General features: G+C 42.6%; 1 protein-coding gene across 5 annotated transcripts in view; it reads left to right on the top strand.

Moving 5' to 3' along the window:
• LOC139047613 (uncharacterized) overlaps positions 1-21,689 on the top strand; it is a 213,060-nt gene that overhangs the window by 126,577 nt on the left and 64,794 nt on the right. For all 5 annotated transcript variants that reach the window (XM_070521470.1, XM_070521472.1, XM_070521475.1 and 2 more), the window contains 2 exons: positions 2,052-2,113; positions 10,484-10,553. In XM_070521470.1, coding sequence (XP_070377571.1) covers positions 2,052-2,113; positions 10,484-10,553 — 132 coding nt within the window. The remainder of the gene's footprint in view (positions 1-2,051; positions 2,114-10,483; positions 10,554-21,689) is intronic.

Genomic DNA, 21,689 nt, shown 5'->3' with positions numbered 1-21,689 from the left:
GCTATCTGCGTTACTCCCTGCGCTCAGTCACTTTGGCGCCGATGGCGCGTGCGTTTGGCGTGTACTGCAGGCCATGTGATTGTGTATTATTCGGAGTGCTTCGTTTTGTGTGCCTCGCGTGTGCTTTTGTTGTCTACAGTGATAAATGGCTCCGTCAGTCACCGGGCGAAAGTGTTTGACTTTGGAACAGAAAGTTCTGCTGATAAAAGTGGAAAAAGGCGGCCAACAGAAAACTGACATTGTTAAGGAATTCTGCATACTGCCGTCTACTTTATCAACTGTATTGAAAAACAAGAAAGCTGTGCTGGATGGCTTTGAAAAGAGCTTGTCAGCAAAGAGAAAGAGGAATCGTGGTTTGAAATACCCTGAAGTGGAAGGTGCACTTCTGTAGTGGCTGAAGAATACCAGGAGTGCAAATCTCCTCATACATGGACCTGCACACTGCAAAAGCCGAACCTCTCGCCCTCCAAATGGGCCATAAAGATTTCAAGTGCAGCAATGGCTGGCTTGTGCAGTTCAAGAAACGACACAACGTGACCTCGTAGTCAATCGCTGGCGAAAGCGCAGCCGTGAACCATGACTCTAGACATATGGCTAACATCGGCTCCAAGCTCTACTTGAAAACTATGAAAACAATGACATCTGCAACTAGATGAGGCTGCATTTTTCTACAAGATGCTACCAAATCGCACATTCACTACCGCTGGCGGTTCCTCATCTGGAGGAAAGCAGAGTAAGGAGTGTGTTTGGTGCCAATGCAACAGGCGAGGACAAGCTTCCCTTTTTGATGCTGGGGAAGGTGGAGAAGCTGCGGTGCTTCTGAAGTGCAACTATTCCTAAGGAATGCATCTACAGAAGTAACAAGCGAGCATGGATGACTGCTGCTATTTTTGAAGACTATGTGCGCCTGCTGCTAGATGGTTCGATGCAAGGAATCGGCAAGTGCTTTTCATAATTGACAATTGTCCAAGCCATGGAAAGATTGACAAGCTCAAGGTGATTGCTGTGGAATTTTTGCCTGCAAATACAACCGCAGTACTGCATCTGATGGATCAGGGCATCATTGAAACCACTCAGAAGCTGCACCGCAAGGCTCTTTTGCAGTGCATGCTCACAGCGCATGACGCCAGCAACAGGTACAACATAGATTTTCTTGGTGCGATCCATTTACTGAACATTTAATTTGCACCTTTGTAAGTCACCAACTGCTTTGTGCATGCCGGCTTTTCCCGCCGATGACCAGCCTGATGATGACTGGACTTGCAGTGATCTATACAAGACTGCTCATAAAATTGCTGGCCAAGAGGTAGAAGGCGACTTCGAGACATTCACGTTGGCTGACGCTGCTGCTCCTGAGGTTTCCCCAGCGATGGATGCCGAGATAACTGACACTGTTGGTGGCCCCGATGAGGACGTAGAGAACGTAGGGCGTGAGGTGCCAACTATGGTGCAGACAAGGGAGTACTTACGCCTACTATGAAATAAGGTTGAATACATGGGTGATGACCACAGCCTCGTGCAATGCTTAGTCAAATTAGAGCAGGTGTTGCTCGCACCCGGTAAGAATTTGAAACAGCCAAAGCTCACTGCATTTGCTGCACCTGAATAAAGTTTTTCTTCACTGAATACATTATATTTTGACTTCCTTGCAGTTGTGGCGCAATTAAAGCTCGACTGCTTTCGCTTTTCTCGAGTGGTCACTTATATCGAATTACCGCTTATAACAAATTTTTTTCTCTGTCCCGCTCACTTCGTTTTAGCGAGAAAATACTGTACTTTCTTGCACTGTGCCCCCTTTAACACTGAATTTCTGTAGAAGTTGGAGTTGAAATAGAGAATTCTGCATTCATAATAAGCCCTCTTCTAGCTTGCCTGTGGAAGGAGCTGTTCGCTTGCATTAACATTCTCTAAAGCCCACAATTACAACATATGCCAACCATTGTTGAATTCTAGTGGGTTTGTTGTATGTCAGTGTCACTGTTAACTCTCCTTTAACCGACTTGCACAAAATGCCTTTAGGTTCTCACAGAAAAGCTATGGTCTTCATGCAGGTGCTTTTTGTCGACTATGGCACACTTGCAGTGCTCCCAAAGAACAAGCTACGTTTTTTGAGGTAAGTTTTGAAATCGCAGAGGCAGTTAACAAATTCGATAAAGCATAGTAAACCATTGTGTGTTATGGCAGCCTGAGAATTTAATAGTGAAGGAATGCACGTATAGTCTTCGTCAAAAATATCTCAGCTATGTTGACTGATTTGGCATCCTGCTTGCTGAGCATGAACTTACAGGTTTGTTTCCCAGCCACAGCAGCCAGATTTCATTGGCGGCGAAGTGCAGAAACACTCGTGGTGCTTTAGATTTAAAATTCACGTTGTGGAGCTGATAGTGTGCGCCCCAGTGCCTTTATGCAGGCATTCACCTGCTCTGTTGCCCTTATACGTCTCCTGTTCCACCCGTGATGGCTGTCGGAAGTGGCTTTTTTTCATGGACTGGTTTGAGACTGTGGCACAGGTGGCCAAATTTAGTTGTCCACTAAAGCATCTCTCATGTTGCTTGTGACATTAAATCCAATAACTCTATAAGAACACAAAACAGATTTGGCATGCCTTGAGAAAACACACTATGGAGAAAGGTATCTTTCTGTTTCAGTAGTAACTTCTAGATTAGCCCGTTACGGTTGCCAGATGTGCCAGTGGGGAACCAGCGCTGGAGCTTCAAACTGACACGCAGTGCCTCCTTGTGGACAATTTATTTTATTATTATTGATTCAATACTGCCAGTAACCTTTTGTCTGCCACGGCAGGAGTGGGTACATTGCATTATTAGTTGTTTTTGGTAAACATAATTGTTGTGACGACGAAAGAACAATGAGATACACTAACACCAACAAGACTAATACAATGAGCAATCAACTTATTAGCATATGGACACTTTCTAAAGAACAACAAAGAATGCACAGCAATCACAAGAAAGGAACAATGGCTGGTAAAAAAGATTCCAGCGTTACCTCATTTGGCAGCCCGTTCCATTCAACAATAGTCCTTGGGAAAAAGGAACCTTTGTATGCATTTGTTCTGCATTGAGGTACTAAAATAGCCTTGCTGTGTTTCTTTCGGGTGGGTCGTGAAATGTTAAATTGCATTTATGCCTGGAAATCTGGTTTTACTTGACTTAATGATGCTTAGTAGCATATTTAGGCGTTGCAACTTTTGCCATGTTTCAACTGTGCAAAGACTGGACCGCAGATGAAGTTAAGATATGGACACCTGTTTATCGTAAGCATTGTAAATAAAGCGAAGCTATATATTTTTTTTAATACGTTCTATGCAGTTAGCTTCTGTTTTGGTGTGTAGATTCCATACTACATCTGCGTACTCAAGTAATGGGTATACGAGGGACGTGTATGCAACTAATTTTGTTTTACTGTTGCAGTGTTTTCAAGTGATGCCTGAGCAACCCTAGTCGTTTTGATGCTGCAGAGACAATATTTTTAATATGGGAGTTCCAACTTAATGTGTAATCAATAATTGTACCCAAGTATTTAACTGGTTAATAAGGGTGATTTGGTTACTGTTGACATTCCATCCAAGGGAAAGTGGATTTTTTTTTACGTGTAATTGTAATTTGAGAGTGCATTTTGAGGTATTCAGTTGTCCTCCCACACATGGCACCAGTTAGTAATAGCCATTAGGTAGCTGTTTAGTGTCGCTTGATCCTCGATTGTTTCGAGGGTGTAATAGCCAGTGCAGTTGTCTGCAGAAAAAAAAAAGGCTGAGTATAGGGGAGGTGATCGCCAGGTCACCGAGATATATAAGAAAAAGAAGGGGCCCAAGGACCGAGCCTTGGGGAACCCCAGAAATCACTGATTCTGTATGAGACTTTGATTTAGCTATTTGTACATATTAATGGCAGTCAGAAAGGTAAGAGTCAAGCCACATTACAATTTGGTTATTGTTTAAGAGGCTCCTAAGTTTTGTCATTAAATTCAAATGGGACAAACGGTCAAACGCTTTCTGGAAATCAAAAAACAATTATGTCTATTTGCCCACCTTTGTCCAGCATCGCGAACAATTTATTGGCGATACGAATAATTTGCGTGACCGTTGATAGGCCACGCCTAAAAACCATGCTGGCTGCTCGTGAAAAAAGTTGTCGCTCTCCAAAAAATGAGCTCATGTGTTCAAGAAAGCTCAAGCTCAAGCTCAAGAAAAAAATGAAGTGTTCAATAACCTTGCTGGTGGTGCACAACAGAGAAATGGGCCTATAATTTGCTACAGAGTACTTATCGCCGGATTTGTAGGTTGTCAAGACCTTTGCCGTTTTCCAGTCTTTAGGAACTTCACCTTTATGCAGACTTGTGCTGGAGACAAGAAATAAATATTTTTGTGCACCATTTGTCGTATCTGTAAGGAAAGCAGTTTGGAATATCGTCCGATCCGGATGACTTCTTTGTATCGAGGTGAATAAATGCTGAAAAAAATGCCCAGTTCGCTTACGACAAGGTCAGGTATCTCTTGCTTTTTGCCTGTAAATTCGGCAGTCGTGTCTTTTCCATGCAGAATTATGCTGGAAAATTGGTCATTAAAAGTTGACGCTATTATATATGTGTCCATAACAGCAGAGTTGTTTAGAAAAAATTTTGCTTACAGGTTCTTTCTTGTCTGTTAGGTGCCTGCAGAACTTTTGGTGGTTGATAGTAAGGAAGTTGTGTATTCTGATCTTAAAAAAAACTGGTACTTTGACAATCTAATCTTCTTACGCAACTCCTCTCCAACAACCTGCAACTTGTACCTTTTCTGTGAAGGAGCACTTGACAAGCACTTCACGCAACGTTTTTATTGAATGATTTCACGTGTAATCCAAGTACATGTGAAGAAAACTTTCAAGTTCATCGCACTTGCTTGCGATACTTCAAGCATTTACGTTGAGCACTGAAAACAGTTTTATTGACGAGCTACTCTTTGGGACTAAAGGTACTGTCTTAGGATTCGCAAGAAAAGTGCTATTGCGACTGCAGCGGCTTTGTCACTGTCCAGCGAGTGGTACTCTTTCATTTCTTTCGTCATCCCAACAGAATTGTCTGCCATTAATCTTAATTTTGTCGAAAAAAAGCATCACTTTGTCACTCTGTGCTCTTTTGCGCTTTGCCAAAGCTTTTTTCGAATCTGTTGCACACGGGGTGAAAAACCTTCTTAGGTGGTAAATGCAGAGTTCTTGAGTTTCCTGCAGTTTTTAAGAATCTTGGCCTTGTCTCTTTCATCTAATAGTTTCAGGATAACCAGTTGGCATTTATTTGCTGAAGGCCTTCTAATTCTATGAATGTGTTCAAGTGGTACGTCAGTATTTAACAGATCTTGAAATATTTCCTTGGAAACTGTTTGCTCGAGGGACTGCTGATACTCTTCTGTAGTTTCCTTCACGCCATATATGATTAAGTTATTCCTCCTGCTTCTGTTTTCTAAGTTGTCTACTTTCAGCATTAGATTGTTCATAGTTTTTTGCAACACGTCAATTTTCAGGATGTAATCAGTCAGCAGACAGGTCATTCATTTTTTTCTCAATGGAAGACGGCTTGTTAGCAGTTTCACAAAGCTGGTGATTTGTGAAATTCGCGCTTTGCTTTAGCTTTCGTATTTGGTCTAGTATTGTCTTAAGCATTTCCTCTGATGTTGGTCCTGGGCTGGTTTCTATGTCGCTATAGGAAGACAGCAAATCAACTAAACAGTGGTAGGCAGTCACCTATTGTACAAGTAGTGATCGTGGGCATGGCAGAAGCAAGAGAGAAACGTTGTTGCTACGATACGTGTATGCTGAACGTTGGTCTCTCACCTGGTGAAGAAACAAGAACGGATTCGTGAGTCGCACGGCCTCAAAGCTTGTATCATGCTCACTGGTCGGTGACCGCAAAGCAGTCGAGCTTTTATGCCCCCAAAGGGCTGACGTCGACGACACTAGTGGGCGATGCGCAGCCGTCTATGAGGGCCAGGTGCGCATGCCCCAGGGCTCGTTAGTGCGATTGCGTGATCTTGGGCTGTGCAGGAGAACAAGCTGTTCCGTCATATCAAGTGCGAATGTTCCTTTGCATTCTTCAGTCGATGTAGTGCTAGGGTTATCATACGCATAGGATTGTAGCGCTAGCGCTAGTCATACAAACAGAAGAAAATGGCCAGCAGTGGTATGGGGAGGAATTTTCAAAAGCCGTGGGAGGAAAAAAAAGAAGCTAGAAGGTTGTTGTTATTCCTGAGTGGTTAATTGTCACAAATAGTAAAGCCGTAATATTGCTCTATCATTCTATTATTGTTTGTGAAAACTATGAGCACGAGTGTCAGCAACGTTTTTTTTTTCAGGCAGGCATAATCGCATGCCATTTCAACTATTATTTCTAGACCTTCTCGGACAAAATACCCTATGTGTGCATTTTATTTTATGGAAAGCGAAAATTGGAGTGACTGAGAACCATGTTTCAAGTACAAGAATATATATAGCCGGCATATTTTTTGGGAGCACTCATAGAGTTTCTCACTATAACACCTAGAGGGAAATCTGGCGCCACCGTCTATGGGAGTTTCTTAAGGGGGCACCGCGCCGTCATGGGAATGACGGTATATGTGTCTGCAGGGCTCGTGTTGGCTGGTGTTGTAAGAGGCTTCATCTAAAACGTGGATTTGGCTACACAAATAACGCATTCTCAAAGTAAAATCTTCTTAAAATGTTTCCATGCATGCATATTACATCTTTACTCACCTACAATGCATGACCAAGCGAAGAAAAGCAAGAACAGACGACAAACTGTTTCAAAGCGAGCGCGAACCTTGTCGTCTGTCCTCCAACTTTAGCAGCCCACTGATACATTTTACGTAACATATAATCGTACACGCAATAACAAGTTCTTATAGTTAAACAAAACACGTTTTTGCGTAATAATAAAACCAAAATAGCTTTTTAAGTGCTGTTTTAGTAGAAAATGAATCATTGTGACAGACGGAACGGTGCTTGCCAAGCGCGTCTTCAAGGTGTCCTGTCTCTCCGAGAACAATGCCAATCTGAAGTCACAATATACCGGCATTCCCATGCATACCACAGCACAGCAGCGCCAGATTTCCCTCTAGGTAATGAAGTGAGAAACTCTATGGGAGCACTAAAGTAATATTAGTGCCAGCCGCCATAAATGCCCAGTGTTTCCAGCGGTGCGCACCTTTGACAGCGCCTGGTGATAAAATGAAAAGGCAGCGACGTTTTTTTCAGGCAGGCATAATCGCATGCCATTTCAACTATTATTTCTAGACCTCCTCGGACAAAATATGTGTGCATTTGGTTTTATTGAAAGCGAAAATTGGACTGACTGAGAACATGTTTCAAGTACAAGAATATGTATAGCCGGCATATTTTTCGGGAGCACTAAAGTAATATTAGTGCCAGCCGCCATAAATGCCCATTGTTTCCACCGGTGTGCACCTTTGATAGTGCCTGGTGACAAAATTAAAAGGCAACAAATGACATTGCTAATCATACAATCTTACAACGAAGATAAACAACGAACACTTCATGTTTTCTGCAGAAACAGCACATCTATGCTTCACCAGCGCCGATGTATTACCAAGACTGGCGACAGAAACACAGGTTTTTTCGCTATGCATCTTCTATTCCAGGCAAAATTATGTCTGCCAGAGTAAATGAACATGTAAAGTTCGTTTTATTAAAACCGATGTCCACGGCCACCAATAAGAGTTCCGACGCAAATCAACTTTAGCTGCAGTGCACGACTACCGACGGAACATGGCGAAACGGCTTAATTGTGCTTGCATCTCAGCTGGCAGCAGTGCAAATATTGGCACGTTTTCTTCTTTGTGTAAAATAATTGCAAGGAGAGGTTAAGGCAGCAACAATGGTAACAAAACATTGTGGCTTGGGAGCTTCGGCTGTTCGGTTTGAAACACAGTCAGCTACAGATTCAAAGCAAACTGGAAAAGGCCAAGTGATGATATTGGTGGCGATCAATCAGCGGCGGTGAGGCTGCCAGCAATGTCAGAGTGTAGCCATGACAACTCCTCTGTCGCTGAACGGCCATGTTGTTTTGCAGCAGTGAGATCTCGCAGGCAGATCCTCTGTGTGAAAGAGGGGTCTTGCCATTTGCCAGCAAGACCACCGCCGGCCATGGGCCCATGAACCACAAACGCCATGTGGTGATCTTGTGCTGCTAATGTGGACACACCTTTAATTCAGGCACTGTGGACACCATAAGTGGCTCCAAAAAAATCAATGTCACTCTGCTTACAAAGAAACTGCCTCTATTTGCATCTAAAATAGGCAGAAATGGAACAAGTGATTGCTTGTTTGAATTTCGATTGCATTTATAGCTTATTCACTCGTGAATTGTATTTTGCTGAAACCTTGAACCACCATTGTGAGATGTTATTTTGTGAATCTAGAAAACAATTCCCTGTATGTAATTCTCGCCCTTCTTGACTTATTTTGCATGAAGGAACTCTTACAGTGAGTTGATCCTCTTGAAACCACACCGCAACACTATCGGCAGTATACGCTTGCAGGTGTTTCGGTGGCTCCCAGTTTTCTACACAAGTACTTCTAGGGCATTTCTGACAAATAATTTCGTCCTCGTTGATTGTAGCCTATAAATCGTTTTCAGTGTCATACTGAGGGAAATGAAAAAGAACACAGAAAACTTGCCAAGGCTACAGTTTTGTAAAACATAAGAATGTGCTTGTTGCAGCTCCGCTTTTGTTTGAGAGATTAAATGTTAAGGCACTGAGGGCCATTTTTCATGAGCGCCCCCCTGGGCAACGTTCCTTTCCCATAGCAATGTAGCAGCACATCTTCTTTTGTCATGACAGGGCAGCATCTTTCTAGGAACTTTTAGCTTAGTTGTCCCTCATAAAGAAAGTGCAATGGTTTCTGAGTCAGTAGGTAGCACATAGCATGGATGCCAGTGAAGTGCAGTGAGTCAGCAAATACAATATCTTAAAGGGGCAGTTTGTGGCCTCTGCAGAATACACTGTTGTAAGGTGTAACAATGTTCGATGATGGGAAGTAGTGAAAAGAAACCAGGTTACAAGCATAAATCAAATTCGGAAATATTGTCTATGTCGAACAGTCATAAAATTGCCTTGGAAATTCTATGCAAAAATATAACGATGTATTACGTGTATATCGAGCTCCCGTTCGTCTCCACATTCAATATATTGAATGCTGCGGTGCACTGCACCCCTGCAAGTGCGCTTCTCCTAACGGAGTGTGACTTGCATCATCGGAAATATTTAGTGTTGATGAATTTGAAGGGGCACTGTTTTAGCAGACGCTGTTAAACAGGAGATTAAGCCTCCTGGAAAAATTAGCAGGGTGCTCTTATTTTTGCTTGCTGCGCATGTGAAACCATGGCTCATGCACACTGTGGCCATTCATTATCAGCAAGAGCAGATCGCCACTCTGTGTCAAGAATGTGCAAGGCCTCCAACATGTTCCACTAGAAAGCGTGGATGACACTCTTATCATTTCCTTGAGCAAGGCCAGACATGGGATGCTGAACTGGAGATGTCTAGTTGTACCGCCAGCCATGAATGGCATTTTAGGGTTGCACGAGCTGTCAAAATTAATCCAACCCAACCCCCACTTGGACGGATCTTTACACATTACAGTTTCAATTTAAAAACCACTGCAGGCTACATCTGCGCTTCATGGAAGGACCCCCTCCCCATTGCTTTATCAACACGCGATACTTGTCGCTTTGTGATTCGCGGGCCTGCGCTGAACGCATTTCATTCGTGCTCGCATGATTACATGAGTGGGAATGGATTCAAATGCTCTGCAAGCTGAAGGCCACTGTCAGAACTAACAGCACCTGAGTAGTGTTGGCAGTCACGAACGCTGCAGCCGGAGGGGAAGGGCCAAGAACAAAGGGATCATGAGGCTTCAGAGCACTGATCAGCATGTGAACAGAGACGCGCCAACTTTTTAATTTGGTCAAGAACGGGGACAGATCGGTTCAAACAAGAAGTCTGTTCTGAAGCCTGATGAAACAGTGTGCCTTGCTTGTTGCCCTTGTATGATGAGCAGCTGTTTAAATGGCGTATTGTTGGCATTGTAACGAACACACGGCCAATCACATTCATGCGTGATTCACCGTATGTGTGCTGATGGCAGCAGAACGTGTATCCATACAGGCTGGTCTGCTCCCACGTACATCCATTTCTACCTTATCTTAAAAAAAATGCACAACAAGCGCATCGACGCATGCGAGGTGCACTGCTGTCTTGCATCAGAGCTACACAGGCCTTTAGGGTTAGGGTTGTGATCAATGTACAGTACTTTAAGCATATGGAGCTAAAATTATTTTGCATTTTTTACGTAAAGGCATTTGGTTTCGATCTTTCATTTGCTGCTCATATTTTTTCACCTGGAAATTGTTTTGCCTTAATGAAGCGTTCTTTTTAAACGTTTTTATGAGAAAGTTTGTTTGCTGATTTCAGGAATGACTTCTTTGACCTGCCACCCCAAGCCGTGCGAGCCACCATGGAATACTTGAAACCTGCAACTCCTGTAAGCATGCCTCCTTGGTATTCATTACACAAGAGTTGCCACTGTCAAGTTCTTAATTTTACAGTGGTTTTATGGCTGGCCTGTTCTGATGGTTCCATTGATTGTTCTAACTATTGTAAATATTATTTATTTATTTAGGAGTAATGCCGATTAAATACTTGGGCACTGCAATAATGCTCACTACAGGCTGAAATAAAATGTTAATTTAGGAACAATACACGTGCATACATTCATGCCTACTGTAGTGCACCAAGATAGTTTCTCAATCTTCCTTTAGTATGCACTGAGGTAGTACGCACTAGTGTTTGTGTATCGTTTATCATTTTCTATAATTTGCTCTCTGAGTGGGAACTGATGTATAACTGAGAAGGAAGGTTGGAGCTCAATGAAAATGCCGTGATTGCATAACTGCAATCAAATGCACTTAAAACAGTCTCACTATGTCTTCTTGCCAGGATCAGACTTCAGTTGCACTACAAATTTTAGTTCCACTGTGCTAAGCTCAAATACAATGAACTATTGATATAACAACTATCTTTAGCAGATTTATCATGCTTGGTATAAGTGGGTATAACTGTGTAATACAGGTGCAGACATTTGTGGTGTGATGAAGCTAATGAAGATGCCTTTTCATGGAACTGCAATGATGAGACTGGTGAAGCCCTCCCATTGGTGAACTGAGCACTGGAGGACACCTGAGTGTGGATCTGTGCTAGCAGCCACAGCAGGCTTTATTTATCTAATCTTCGAATAGCAGCTGTGTGCATGTTAGATGTTCTAATGCTTCCTCTTGATTGACTCCCACCCTGAGAGCTGTGCGTCTCATACAAGGTTTCTAGCGATCGAAAAATCCAGGAAACGTCGGGGAAATTATAAACACTGAAAAAGTAGGAGAAAATTAGACCGCTAGAAACAGGAGTGTTTCCTGAAGATTGGAAGACTACCTATGTTGTGCCTGTCTTCAAGAGTGGTTTGCAGTCACCTGCGTGTAATTATAGGCCCATCTCTTTATGTTCCATATCCTACAAAATATTTCAGCACATACTAGCAAAACATAGAAGCACTTGGAATCAAATAACTTTTTCTGACCAGCACAACAAGGTTTTCGAAAAGGCATTTCCTGTACTGCTCAATTAGTTGAGCTCTATCGTGATGTAGCAGAAACAGCTTAAAATAGGGTACAGACTGATGCAATGTTTTTTTAGTACTAAAAAGCGTTCAAATACTGCCTCTCATGAGTCATTCCTACATAAATTAGAGCACTAGAGATAGATGATAGCATCATAAATGTAATTGTCATGAGTTAGAAAACAATGCGTTATGAGCAGTAAAAAAATATTTACTGAGAGGTTACTTATTTCTAATATATTTGAATGATATTGCTTCAAATGTTTCCCCAACATCAGGTTGTTTGCTGATGACTGTGTGTTCTACAGAGCTATTCAAGACGCTAAAGATGCAGCGTTCCAGCAGGATCTTTATAATCACCTTCTGGAGTGGGGACTTGGAAACTGGCCTTAATACACACAAGTGCTGTCCCATGGCCTTCTATAAATTGAAACATTTATAAATAATAACTGTAAAATAGGTCAAAGCACCCTTAGAAAAGAATCCCTTAGAAAATCCCTTAGCACCCTTAGAAAAGTAAGCCTCCAGGTTTCTGCCCCATATGTGAGTACTGGTAACACACAACTGTTATACACTTTCGTTTTGAGGGATAGTGGCAACCTGCTGTTCATGATTTGAGAATGCCTGCCAAATGCACCCCAGCCCATTCTTATTCTTCTGGTTATTTCAGTCTCATGATCCGGATCCGTGGTCACTACCTGCCCTAAGTAGATGTATTCCCTTACCACTTCCAGTGCTGCGCTACCTATCGTAAACTGCTGTTTTCTTCCGAGACTGTTAAACGATACTTTAGTTTTCTGCAGATTAATTTTCAGACCCACCCTTCTGCTTTGCCTCTCCAGGTCAGTGAGCATGCATTGCAATTGGTCTCCTGAGTTACTAAGCAAGGCGATATCATCAGCGAATCGCAAGTTGCTAAGGTATTCTCCATCAACTTTTATCCGCAGTTCTTCCCACTCCAGGCCTCTGAATACCTCCTGTAAACACGCTGTGAATAGCATTAGAGAGATCGTATCTCCCTGTCTGACGCCTTTCTTTATAGGGATTTTGTTGCTTTCTTTATGGAGGACTACGGTGGCTGTGGAGCCGCTATAGATATCTTCCAGTATTTTTACATATGGCTCATCTACACCCTGATTCCGTAATGCCTCCATGACTGCTGAGGTTTCGACTGAATCAAACGCTTTCTCGTAATCAATGAAAGCTATATATAAGGGTTGGTTATATTCTGCACATTTCTCTATCACTTGATTGATAGTGTGAATATGGTCTATTGTTGAGTAGCCTTTAGGGAATCCTGCCTGGTCCTTTGGTTGACAGAAGTCTAAGGTGTTCCTGATTCTATTTGCGATTACCTTAGTAAATACTTTGGAGGCAACGGACAGTAAGCTGATCGGTCTATAATTTTTGTGTTTATACATGATATCAATAAAACGAAATTTCACTGCTGCCACAGAGAAATACCGAGAAAATAAATGATCTTGGGCAGGTTGCCGCATGTTGCTTTTTCTAGCAATGCCATGACTGGGCATGGCTGACAGCACGGCTGAACGCTTACGCAGCCGATGTGCCCTCTGCTCTGCTGTGTACTCTGCTGCGTGTGCAAAGAGTGGGCATGCTGAGATGTTGTGGCGTCATGTGCACTGTCTTTCCGTGCGTTTACTACTGGAGGTTGTGTAATCTCAAGTTCCAGAGACGCATTGAAGGCGAGAGGCAGAAAAAGCATTTGCTCCCCACTGCAAGCTACTCTATCAGCCGCAGGGACGGAGTGCATGCGAAAACATGGCTGGCTTTGCTATATCGAGGTTTAACTGTACCTAAAAACTCCCCATTATGTCTCCTGCAGGTGGGACCACAGTTGTAAGATAATGCAGATTAAATGCCGTACAAATTGCATGAAGTTTTCTTTCTTTCCATGAAGTTTCGGAATGGAATGCCTTGCCTGCATATGTGGTGACAGCCGACCAGGCTCTATTTTCTAAAGTAGTCAACAATTTGTGAATGTTGCCCTTCCTGTACACTGCCATCATAGAACCTCGATATAACAAAATTGTACTTACAGCAAGCGAACTTTGATAAATTGCTAATTTAATTGATTCGAGGTTTTGAAGTGTCGGCAGTAAAAACAGCTTCACAAATTCCCAGAGCACTCCTGGTGGATATTATTTTGTCAGTAAGCACTTATAAACAAATCTCAAGACGGTCAGGTTATGAGTGCCAGTACGTGCAGGGCAGATTGTGCCATGAGCAATGCATTGGCGTGCCTCACAGCACCAGGCATTTGCGTGCATTGTGTTGAGCCTACCAGTCTACCATGTTCCAGTGTGTGCGGCTTGACGGCTTTTTTGCCACTAAAACTTTTCATGCGGAAGGATGCTTAAAATAACTTGCCTCAGCCGACATTTGTTATAGTTTTTTGCTAGATTTACTAGCATACAGGCTCCAAGTACATGCTTGAAATGGCCAAAATCTTTGTTAAAGTGAGACCGTGTCATGAAATTACTTCTTTAAATTGCGAAAGAAGTACAGTTTTCAATGTAACTAAGATATGAAAATTAATATAGCTCTCGCATCGCAAATTTAATTAAATCAAGGTTTGTTATATTGAGGTTTGACTGTATACAAACTACTGTTGACTTTCTTTCCTTCCTTGTGCTTTTTATTCTGTTGTACCCACTGCCCTGCTGTGGTGCTTCGGTGCTGCAAAGTGTTTTGATGGGAGTAATAATTAAAAATGACCTAGTCAACTACTTACAATTCCAATTCTCGTTGGTTGGTTGCTATGCAAAACCATCTTTTGCAGCACCCTGACATCAGCTCTTCTACAAGATAGCAATTCCATCGTCAACCTCGATATTGAAGAAAGTGAATTACGTACAGAATCTACCTCCGGCTTGATGTGGGGGCACACTTGGCCCCTGCACTTACTTGCTGCTCAGTGCGTTGCACATTTACAAGACATCGCAATCTTCTACTAACTTTACATGCAAGGCAATAGATATGGAAAGTTTCTTGTATACATTACAAAATGACAAACAGATCATGTAGTGAAGCATTTTGTGGGTTGTGGTGAGGCATGTTGATAGCTTCAGGGGTGAACCTGGCACATAGGGCAGGCCAGTGATGAACCTAAGGCTCTACTCAACCATAATGCCATTTTCAAATTTTTTTGTCGTCATGTAGTGCAGCCTAGTTGAAAAAAAAAAAAAAACCACTCTGTTATTACAGACAGTTTTTATTAGTGTAACAAGCCCAGGGGTGTGTGCTCAGGGGTAGAAAGAGAGGAGCCTTGAAGGAGGGTTTGGTTTTTATTGGAACGAGAGGACTGTTTACTAACTGCATGTTTAGATTTTTTTTTTTTTGTCCTGAAGTGCCAATATGTTTTGTGTTTTGTGGGGGTACCAGGGCTCAACCGGGCTGCTGTATCAACCAGCATTTGTGCTGTCTGACACGCAGTGCAACAGCATGCAGAGAGACTAGCAGATGATCAGGCTGGGCATAACACTGAGCTGAAGTGCAGGGTTGCCATGACTGGCGTGGTAATGCACTTTATTATACTGTAGAAAACTGCGTTTAGTAATGTGTCATTATTGGGCACAATATGGCCGCTATGCGTAACAGAATCTGCTGTGATAAAGGAGCTTTTGCTGCGTAGCTGTCTTGCAGATATTGCGAAGGACTCATTCTCTCGACAGAATGCCTGTCTACAGCATAAATTTCTGTTGTAAGTGTGGACTACTTAGTTAAAAAATGTGACATGAAAAACTATGTGCAGTATGTGTAGCGAAAGCTGTGTGTTGCATAGGCCAGCTGGGAATATGAATTGATGCATGAGTAGGAGAGAAGTGCAGGGTTTGCCCATTTTGTGTTGCAAGAACCCTGGTGACATTCAACCACCGTCTTGCACGGGAAGACTAGTGGGGAGCAGTAAGCGAGAGACAGAATTGATTGTTGTACAGTCGAATCTCGATAATTCGAACTCAAAGGGGCCTGAAAATTAGTTCGAAATAAAAGAAGTTCAAATTAAAGGAAGCTAATTGAATGGAATACTTAACTGCAGTGGCACATGTGCAATGAGCTAGCACATGAGTAGGAAGTTTCAGAAGATTTATTCACACATATTTACAGATTACAGTTAACGTCCGATTTTTCCGACTCCCTAGGGTCTGCGAAAGTGTCCTTAAAATGGCACATCCGAAATGGGAAAAAAAAAGGCACGTCCGAAATAGCTCTAAAGGCCTGCCAGTACACTTATTAGGCATATCGGTGCTCGTACTGTAATAGGAGCTGGTGGCTGCATGCATGTATTATTAAAGGAAACATACCATGTCCCGTGGCAATTGCCCCTTTTAACTTTTGGTATGCTTAACCGTGCAACACTGCGTTTTTGGGGCAAAGCTGACTTTCGGGAACTGACATATAGCGCGCCATGCTTTTCGCGCTTTGAAGCCATTGGCCAGGATTAGGAAGGTGGAGTTGGCGCCATTGCGAACAGTGGTGAATTGTTTCAATGAAAAACATGGCAGCGAATAGCAAGAAGCTTGGTAGCGAATGTCGAAGTAGTTGCTGCGGTGTGGCTATGGCTGCCAGTGGATTGCGTGCGAGAGTGCCGGCTCAAGGCGGCGAGATAATCCAAGTGCAGGATTGTGGTGGTGGTTTCGATTAATTCAGTTTCATACCTGTGGTCATGGCAACGACCGGACAGTGAAGGTTTTTTGCGTCCAAAATTTCAGACGTTCTTATACATTAACTCTATGGGTAGGGCTCTGTGTTTTCGGAGAAATCCGAAAAAATCCGATAAACGCTTGCCAGTAAAATTTTGGACAATTCGGATTTATCCAATAAACTCCGATTTTAACCGCCAATATGACCCTGTTCTGTTCTTTATCGAAAGCCTTTCGATAAAGTGTATGTTCTAAGCGGCTAGGATACATCTCCCGGTTTGGCCGATATAAACTTTACCACACGTCAACAGTATCTTGTAGACTGCACCCATCGCACATTTAACACAGGGCTTGTCGCCCCGGGGAGCGCGAGACGACATCTTGATATACGGTTCCCTGGCGGCACTCAAGCGCCAGGGAACTGAATTGAGTGCAGAAAGCCTGCTGGTGGAAAGCATGGCATGCTCACGTGACAAATTTCTGTAGCATGTGAATTTTGGGCAAGCAAAATGTGAAGGAAACAAAAGCTTTCCAGTGACTACATAAAGGAGTTTAGTGATTTTGAAGATTCAACGTCATCTGAAGGAGTCATTGTTAGCAAGTTTTGTCATGTGACAGTTAGCATTGCCAACGACAAGGGTGCCTTGAGAATTGCGGACCATCTACAATTGCAACGCCACATCCACCTGCAGAAGCCCCATCTTCCATCAGTGACAGCAACCTCAAAGTATGCTTGTGTCTATTACAACAAGCTTTAAGGTTGTAATATGCACAAACATAGGTGTTCTTTATTCAAGTATTTGTACGTGTTTGTGCATTCAAACCTTCCAGACAACTAAAATATGCTTCGTGGGTTCTGATGTTTTCGTGTTCAGATATCATTTCATCTAAAATTTTCCGAGTATTGAGAGTAATGCAAAATTGAAAACTCCGATAAACGCTGAATTTCCGCCATAAAATAAACTCCGAAACACACCCTCCGAATTTCGAGAAAAAGAAACTCCGAAAACATGGAGCCCTATTCATGGGGTACAAGGTAGTGCCGTGAAGGCGTCCAAATTATCTGGCATGTCCGAAAAATAGGGGTTCCGGAAAATAGGTCAATGACTGTACAGGACATCCATCACTGACAGAAGTAATCGGTGATGCCCGCTTGCACACACCTGCACACAAATTGTTGCTATTATATAGTCGCTTTAGTATAGTATCAATATCTGTGGTTAACCATCCAGAAGCTAGGAAGTCCACTTGTGAACAAAGTTGATTTTGCTGGGTTTTCTAAAAATTTTGAGACTGTACAACTATATGGACATTTTTACAGTTCTCTCTTTCTACTAGTTGGTTGGCTACTGTAAATATAGTACAGCCACAGGCAGTGATTATGCTAGTTATCTTTCTTTGTTCTCTGTTAGTTTTCTCTCTTTTATATATATCTTTACTCAGTAACATACAATAAAGCCAGAGGAAGCTTAGGAGAAGTCAATTATGTTTAACTGCTCAAGGGGGAAATTTTTTCTTTTTAGAAATTCGTCCTCCCAAAGTGAGTTTTTTTTGGGAGTTTGGTTCAAGTTAAATGAAATGTCCGATATACTGAAAGCTCTTCGATCAGCTAGTCAAATATGAAGATATTTTCTCTTGCCATTTGTTGATGAAAATCAGCATCCTGTAAATGTTCTCGTATGATGTAAAAGACTAAGTTTAGTAGCTTCTCTCATATGTTCCGAAAAAGGCACAAATATTAGCTGTCCTCTGCATATAAGCATAAAATGAGTTACTTTGCAACATAAGCAAGAAGTGAGTACAAATTATTATTCTTGTTTGCACAAGACAAGTTAAAGATCAGTTTGTGTATGCCTACATGCCCAGTACTTCAAAATCATCAACTGATTGCAACTGCACATTATCAAATAAAGTATTGAAATAAAGTCATATTGTGAAACAAATTGTTAACTCGTATTGAACAGTCAGACAATGATGCACAGTCGGCCAAAATGTTTCCAGGACCTGGGCAAATGTGAATTTCTGCTCTGGGCATAGTGCTTCTAATTTAATGGATCACTCTGTACATTGCAAAGGCAACTGCACACTTCAACTTTGAATTTACCTGTTACGGTTACCATATTTGCATGATTCTAATGCACACCTTTCTTTTAATAACATGTGCATTTAAATTTGCATGCATGTTGCATTCATAACTAATTCTACTCAAAATCAAAAATGAAACCGCTTCTTATTATTCAAATAATGAAAAGAAACGCTCCATGCAAGGTAGCTAGCCACACTGCCATCGAACAGACATTGTTTTTTTATGCCTTGGTATGCGGTCTCCATGTTCCAGTTTGCTGAACGTGGGACATTTCTAATGCATCAGATGAAACTGAAGATGACTATCTGTGGTCAGTAGACAGCAAAAAGGAGATGTTCTGATAGTGACTAGCCACTAAGATTCATCTGTGTGCGGGTGTATGTTCCATAAAGTTGTTTCATCCAGCGCATGTCAACTTGGGTTTCGTTACTTGATGTGCGCCGTAGAATAGGCACGAAGTTATTTTTTTGCATATTTGGCCAGTAATATAACTGCATGGTACAATCGGCGCTCAGAGGAAGTGTGCTAATACGGTATATGCCAAGGTGTCTTGGAAATTCAGCTTCTCAAATCTCATGTCTCGTGAACTTTTGTGGCTGACTGTACATATCACTTCGACATCATCTATAAAAAAGAATTCTGAAATGTCCAGGATCTCATTCCAAGACACCTTAAGGATAAATTTAAAATGTAATCTTGTAATTTTGAACCAAGAATGAATGAAATGCTTAATGTGAATTTCTGCAAGCATGAGTGCCCGAAGTTACTGGATGTAGAAGCTTTATTTGGTGCATATTCAATGAAAATACTTCTGTGTTTTGAAAGTCCATGCAGGAAGTTGTGCGCAGTGCCATAAGTGTGCTTTAATTTTTATTCCAAATCCCAGTTCATCTTGGCTACTAGGCGCGAAAACACACACGACACAAGGAAGGAGACAGGACAGAGCGCCACTTACAACTGGATGTTGGGCGTGCCTTTTCCGTCGATGTGGTGGATTTATTCTACTCTATCCCTCACAAGGCCCTGTTTACTGCCGTCCGAGAGCGTACAGAAGAAAACGAACCCATTTCCTTTCAGAACAATGGGGGAATTTCCATTGCTGATTTTTTAACCCTTTTAGAGTTTTACTTGCAATCGACTTTTATAACATTTGACCAGCAGTTCTTCCTGCAGGAAGCCGGCATTTGTATAGATCCTGTGTGGCGCCAGTATTGTGTAATATTTTTCTCTCGCAAATGAATCAAGTTTTACATCAGGTTTTACCGGCTAGGCACGTCTTAAAAGTTTTTAGATACGTGGATGATTTTTTGATATTTTTTAGTAAGGACGGAAGTTTGAACTTCGAAGAGAATGTGCATGATATTTTATCCATATTCCGACAACATGGAAATGGCTTGCAATTCACAATTGAAGTGCCTGAGGGGAACCACCTACAGTTTCTAGATATAAATATTGAGTTTTGTGCGGATCGCGTTTGTTGGGCATATGCACCTCGTGCAAAGAAAGGACTTCTGCCATACGACTCCGCCCATTCGAAATTAATAAAACAGGGGATGGCTTCACTTTGCCTGCCATCCGCCCTCGGAAAATCGTGCCCTCACAAGATGCAGCTTAGCTTCCAGACCCAATTGACCAGGCTGTCCTCAGCTGGATTCCCTGACTCGATTGTGATGGCAGTCGCTGAAAGCCTGCTACAAAAAATGAAGAGTGTGGCTGTGAGAGCTGGGGAAGATCCCCGTCGAGATGAGGTGGTGAGGCCTGTGGTGGTGCCCTATGTACACAAGATGGCCCACAATCTAAAGAAGGTTGCTAGCAGGCATGGGGTGCCGCTTGTGTTTTCAGCCCCCCGAAAGCTAGGAAGCCTTTGTTCTCGTATCGAAAAAATACGAGACGATAAAAATGGATGCGGAACCAAGCACGCGCGACTGTCATGAAGTGCAACGAAGGCGTTGTGTACGAAATCTCCCTCTCATGCGGGCGCTCCTACATAGGGCAAACGGGGCACTGCGTTAACGACCGAATTAGGGAACATGAGAGAAATGTAGAACAAGATAAAGAAGGGCCAAACATTCCCAAGCACATTAAGTCCTGCCCGTCACGCTCTTGTGAGCCATGTTTTGCAGGGGCGTGAATTCTGGCAAAAAGTAAAGATCAAAAAGCTCGGGAAGTGATTGAAGCTTTCTTTATCGGAAAGAAAGGAAGCATGTGCGTCAGCGACCCGTCAATATCTTTATATATGGCTGAAAAGAAATATTTAACCAGTGCGCTTCCATATCAATCTTGATGTGATTGTGTCCTTGCGTCTAAGACAGGTATATAAGTGTGTGGTGTGCCTCCAAAAAAGAAAAAAAGTTGTAAGTGGCGCTCTGTCCCGTCTCCTTCCTTGTGTCGTGTGTGTTTTCACGCCTAGTAGCCAAGATGAATTGTGACCAACTGGCCCAACAAGACGTCCTTTTAAACCAAATCCCAGTGTTCATGGTAAGGCTAGACTGTACCTTTCAAGGCGTTTGGTGTTGTCTATGCAGTGGTGGGAATGCTGTTACAATTGCTCCAATCTGTTACATTTCGTTAAAGCAGCTACATCCATGCTAAAAATAAGAGAAACTCCTCCAAGGCTACTCCAAGACGAGCCATGCCGCACAATCTCTGAGGCCACTTTGAAAAGGAGTTATGGGCAACACCAAGTGGCAGTCGCCATCACCCTATGCGAAGAGTGCTGTCGAGTCTCCTGCTATTTATAAAACTAGATAAAACTAAAGGGTTACTGGATTAATCTAACCCAGTACTGGCGCATGTTCAAGGTCCACCATTAGAAATCTAGCGTGTTTTTGCACATATCCGCACCAAACATTCAGAAAATTTAACTGTAAAGTCGGGATGTGGATTATATGTGAATTTCGCCTTTAGGTTGGGCCTCATGAGAGCACGGTGCATGCTGCCAGTAAGCCACACATCAAGGCAGAGTTCTCCACCATTCAAAGTTTTGTTAGCTCCTAGGGAACCCACCTTCTCCCCACCCTTGTGTGTTGAAGCTCTCTCCTCCCCTCTTTCGTGGTCACCCATTCTCCTTCTCTGTAGGGGTCACCATTTTCCGTTCAATAGTTAGCGAAGTGCACATGGGAATAGCGATATTGCGCGAGGCTCTGGCTAACTAGAATTCAGATGATGATGAGTAGCGCTCAACGGCCGTCCTTTACAGCATAGCAGAAGCTGAAGATTATCAGCATCGCTGAAGAAGGAGAGGGGTGGGAGTCGAAG

The sequence above is a fragment of the Dermacentor albipictus genome, chromosome 1 (assembly GCF_038994185.2).
Source record: "Dermacentor albipictus isolate Rhodes 1998 colony chromosome 1, USDA_Dalb.pri_finalv2, whole genome shotgun sequence".
In the NCBI taxonomy this organism is placed as follows: domain Eukaryota; kingdom Metazoa; phylum Arthropoda; class Arachnida; order Ixodida; family Ixodidae; genus Dermacentor; species Dermacentor albipictus.
This window is presented reverse-complemented; position numbering and strand designations above follow the sequence as displayed.